The 5,000-nt window shown below is 36.9% G+C and overlaps 1 protein-coding gene across 4 annotated transcripts in view; it reads right to left on the bottom strand.

Annotated features, from left to right (window-relative positions):
• LOC138051420 (uncharacterized) overlaps positions 1-5,000 on the bottom strand; it is a 51,405-nt gene that overhangs the window by 18,148 nt on the left and 28,257 nt on the right. For all 4 annotated transcript variants that reach the window (XM_068897615.1, XM_068897616.1, XM_068897618.1 and 1 more), the window contains 3 exons: positions 4,160-4,394; positions 2,395-2,531; positions 2,130-2,248 (listed from right to left, as the gene is read on the bottom strand). In XM_068897615.1, coding sequence (XP_068753716.1) covers positions 2,130-2,248; positions 2,395-2,531; positions 4,160-4,394 — 491 coding nt within the window. The remainder of the gene's footprint in view (positions 1-2,129; positions 2,249-2,394; positions 2,532-4,159; positions 4,395-5,000) is intronic.

The following is a 5,000-nucleotide window of genomic DNA, read 5'->3' as shown; positions in this document are numbered from 1 at the left end:
ACTTGGTATGCTATCAGCATTTTCCTATTTCTTTAACAAATCGAAAGTGGTTCAGCCTAGTCTGTACTCTTATCGACGATATTCGTCATCACAGCGGTCAAAACGTTGTGGACTCAAGAGGCACAGCCGAGTGAATCCACAACAAATTTTGACCACTGTGATGACGAATATTGTTGTCTATAAGAGTACAGACAACGCTGAACCACTTTCGATTTGTTTTTTACCACAATATTTAATGCCAAGGAAAGTTTTTATTTTAGAGCGTGACCAAAATCACGACAAGAAGAAAAAGCAAGCGTTGTCTATAACTTTCTCACAATATGATGGGTTTATTTCCCAAAATGAGCGTTCCTCATTGGGTATTACATTGCGTGACAACTTGACGCAAGCATGACGCGAGCCGCGTTGTCTAGACTCTCATCGACAACGGCAAATTAGCCAATCAGATTGCGAGATTACAAGCGATTGTGGTAAAATTATTTATGCCCAGCCTTAGTTTAGTTTACTACATATAGCTTTCTTTCTCTAGTTCTTAGGAGCGAATGCAACATTTCATTAGCTTTTGTCTAGGTAATTTATTTATCTATGTTGACCTTTAGTCTGCTGTTTTCCAATAAATATTACTGTTTTTTTGCCTACCTCTTTTCCTTGTCATTGTTTGTGTATACTTTTAATTAGGGTATCACATAACTGCGAAGATCATAGCTTCGCTTGACTTTTAATTCATTTGATTCCAAGTGATCCGTTTGTTACCATTATTTCACAATTATTAGTTCCAATGTACTATTGCAGCATTATTGTGCATTACATAATTTGAAGCTCTTGCTATTGTCAAGTCCATGCTTCATATAATAGTTCTTGGATTATGACACTGTTTAGTTTGTTTACAATTTGCGGTCATTTTACTTGCTTTGTTAATAATTTCTTTGCTTTTAGTTTGCAAGCATTTTTCTTCATGTATCAGATATTTAGCATAGCTTTATTGTTCAGCATGTAAATAATAACTTTGCAGGTGAAAATGTAAATTGATACTTGCACATTATAAGTAAATAAAATAAATTAATATCAATTTACTATGTTTAATTCATTGGCTTATTGTAGCTTTGTTTATTTGTGTTTAGCATTACTTGTTCCTGTTTTTTTTTTTGTCATTATATCACTCTAATAAATTCGTAAAACCTAGCTGAAATTTGTTGTTCTTGGGTCGACCGTTTTGGCCGTCTTACATTAATGCATGTTATAAATTACGCGTTAAAGTACCAGAATGGTGCGATTTACCCCTACCCCCTGATAGCCGATATCTCATATCCTCATTGTAATAATTAAGCTGAGAAATAAGCTTGTACATGTGAGTGCGGCAAATGAGCCGAAACTAGCAGAAAATCATTTGTGTCCTACATTTGAAACTATATTTCAGACCCTTCAGACATATCATTCAACGGCATTTGCTCATTGTTCGGCGTGACTTACACCTAAATTGTGAATGCACGCCCCAAAGCTCTATAATGATACACGCTGGACTTGTTTTGATACTGGAAATAAGATAACAAATAATTATGTGCTGACAAATTTACCCCAGGGTATCACACTTTTAGTGGTTACAACCAACCATACTGAGTTTCTCATCATTGGAAAGACCCTATCTTACTATATTAGAGTTTCTGTGCCAAAAAGTGTACATTGGCAAATGTCAGTGTATTTTTTTTCTGTCACACAACACTCAAAGAGACAGGAAAGAGTGTATCATGGCGTTGTCAAGTAAAACCTTGTAGGGAGACAACATCCAACGCTCAAATCTCTGACTAGCGGTAAGTTTTCCCGAGTTTCTTTCCTGTAATTACCACTAATAACAAAGGCTCTTAGTTTTCGTAGTACGAAAACTAACACACTGTTTTAGTTTTTATTTAGGTCTTATTTTCGAGAGTCTTAGTTTTCATAACACCCTCCAAATAAGGACCTGTTCAGGCTGACTTGGAAAAATCTAGTTTCTTATATGCAGGGTTTTACTGCATATTGCGTCTGCCATGTGCCAATGTGAAGTTATTTTTCACCATAACCAACCCAAGAGGAACACTATAAACCCAGTTTCCATCAAACTGGCTAAGCTTAACACAATTTACACTGCTAACCAGAAAAGTCTGCACCCAATTTTGTCAAAACTGCCTTGATGCCACTCCAAATTACAAATGAAGTTGCCAACTGGAAAGCGACAGCGTTCACACCAAAATGTGAGGAGAGCTCCAAAAACCTTTGGAATTAAATTGCAAAGAAACATTATTTTCTTAATGGAAATATTTCTAAATAACACAAGAATATCCTTGCCAAATAATATTTTTGTTAATGCGAGTAAGTAATGCATCAGAAACAAAAGAAAGAAACAAAACCCAGATATACCTTTTAGTGACTGATTTAAGGTTAAATACTTCCAGAAGATGGCCTGCTAGGCTTGTTCCAAAACTGGTTAAACCATTGTCTGATATAAAATGCTGATACTGAGATGGGGACAACATATTCCCCTCCTTAACATGAAGCTGTAAATACAAGACAAGCAGCACATCGGTTAAATCCTTTCACAATGATCAAAATTATTATAAAAATATAGGCACACTAAAAAGAACATTCCAGTTGTTTCCTCAGAATAATATACATATAGTCAATTAACTAGTTATGATTTCATTCATGTTATGACAAATAATTGTTATGGAAATTATGCACATGCATCATTTCTATATTGAGCCTATGACTTACTTAAATATTACACTGGACTTAAGCATGGTTTGAGCCAGAGTGCGAGCTTGCGACATTCTCCCCCTTGCAGGACAATTTGTCCCTTAAAATTGGGTGGACGGCCATTAATGTCCCCCAAAGTCAAAACTAAATGGAAGAAGTTTATGCATATGCATACCAATCAGAAAACCAGGAAGGTGTTATTTTCAAAAATAATAATGTTTTTTTTTTGCCGGCTAGCATTTTACATTTTCACATTATTATTATTATCATTGCGAAAATTACTGAATAAAAATCACTTATCAGTGCTTTATCAAAAAACACTATTCTCTCATGTTTTGATCCTCCTTAAAAGCCATTCCAAACCTGTCACATATTTTGCTGTTTGAAAATCGTATTTAGAAGTAAAATAGGAACTGTGTTGCACGCATGCCTGGCTTTTGATTTGCACGTGTTTACAGCTTGTTTTGTTTCTGGACCAAAGTGTCCTGCTCTGTTTGTCATCGGATATAAATTATTCTTTGGAACAACGTCCAAAGGGAAAATCTCGAGTTATTGTGAAAGTGAAAGACGTAAAACCATCGACCAAGAAGAAGAAAAACCTGAAAACGAATTCACACACTAGGAAGAATCTCGAGAAGAAAATGATGCTCAACTTCTGAATTTGAAACCTTGCAATTTCCAGCTGAATTGGTTAAATGATCACAAGTCGTTACGGTATGAACATAACAGGATCTTTTGTCACTTTTTTTGGCTGGCGAGAAAGAAAAACGCTTTTGGGGGTGACAAGGGGTGCCCCAGCTGTTGCCTATTTGTCCCTTTGCAAGGGCCACAGAGGGACAAATTGTCTCCTGCGGCAATAAAGCTGGCTCAAACCCTGTGTTAAGCTAAATTTAAAATAAGTACTCAGACTTCAGTAAACCATACGGGCCATTAATCGGTTTGAACATGTTGCACAGCTACCTTACATGTCAAGTGACTTGATGTGTCGGAAAATAATTCTTCTAACTTTGGTCACTATCGTAGATCGACATTAGGCTATAGCTAATTTGTACTATGCTTATCCTTAATTATACTCTAGGGGTCACTCAAATCCCTTTACAGTTTAATTAAGACTGGCGATACAGCTGTTTCTAGAAAGGTTATCAGTAACATGTGCAAAAGTGCACGCAACAACAATCCCAAAAGGTATTGTGGGGAAGTGTGTAATTTACGGCTTCCTTGACCCTAGCATTTCAGGAAAAAGAAACAAATACTACGACACACTATAGAAATCTGTTTGCAAGTATAAAAGAAAATTAGTTAGAAAGCTCCAGTGTGATTAAATGAGTTGATCATATCCCAGGTTACGTGTCTTTCGGGATAGTCGCACGCACTTTTACAGCAATCCGAACAGCTGTATTCATATGTTACTCCCACATAATGAACTCACATCACTAGAAAGAATCCAGTAATTTTCTTTTTGAAATCCTAAATGATTAGAGTGGAAAAACACCCTGCTTTCCATGGTTGATCTCGCATCTTCCTTTAATGATGAGTAGTAGTCAGCAAGATGATTAGCCAGAACATGTCCAGTCAGATTAAATGTGCCATTGCCGAATCGTCTTCTGACTTGCTCAAGAAAACGTTGGCGTGAGTCGAATGCACCAGCTGACAAAACAAAAGTCCTGTAAATTGAAAAAAGTTCTGTAGCTTGAGCTTTCAAGGCAGCCATGTGCAAGCAAAACCAACTGCATCATCTTAAAAAATGGTACCATATCTTGGATCTTGATACTGACAGACAACAACCTCTACTGGAAAAACAACACCTACAAAATACTTATGTTTTTGATGAAAGAATTTCAACATGTTTACAGTAATCTCGCCACTATGAAGACTCCCCCCTGGCATGACAATTCTGGGGGTAGGGGTGAGGGTGAGTGGTAGGGGATGGGGGAAGGGGGTGAAGGGTACCATAGCTGTCAGACAACCAAAGCCTTCACAAAAATGCTAACTTTAGGTCTTAACATTATCTAAAGCATAGTATTTAGGCTTATGGTTAGCATTTTTGTAAAGGTTTGGGTTTTATAGCAATGGTATCCTTCACCCCCTACCCTCACCCCCAGAATGGTCATGTCACTCCCCCCTTCCCCCATGGTCCATGGTTATCAAGATAAAATATCTCCATCGCATTATAGAATGAAGAATGCTCGTAACATAATTGTTTTCTCCATTAATAATAAAATAACGAAAGCTGGTAGTTTTGAGAATCCCAGTGACTCACTGGTGGCAGT

The sequence above is a fragment of the Montipora capricornis genome, chromosome 6 (assembly GCF_036669925.1).
Source record: "Montipora capricornis isolate CH-2021 chromosome 6, ASM3666992v2, whole genome shotgun sequence".
NCBI classification, from domain to species: domain Eukaryota; kingdom Metazoa; phylum Cnidaria; class Anthozoa; order Scleractinia; family Acroporidae; genus Montipora; species Montipora capricornis.
This window is presented reverse-complemented; position numbering and strand designations above follow the sequence as displayed.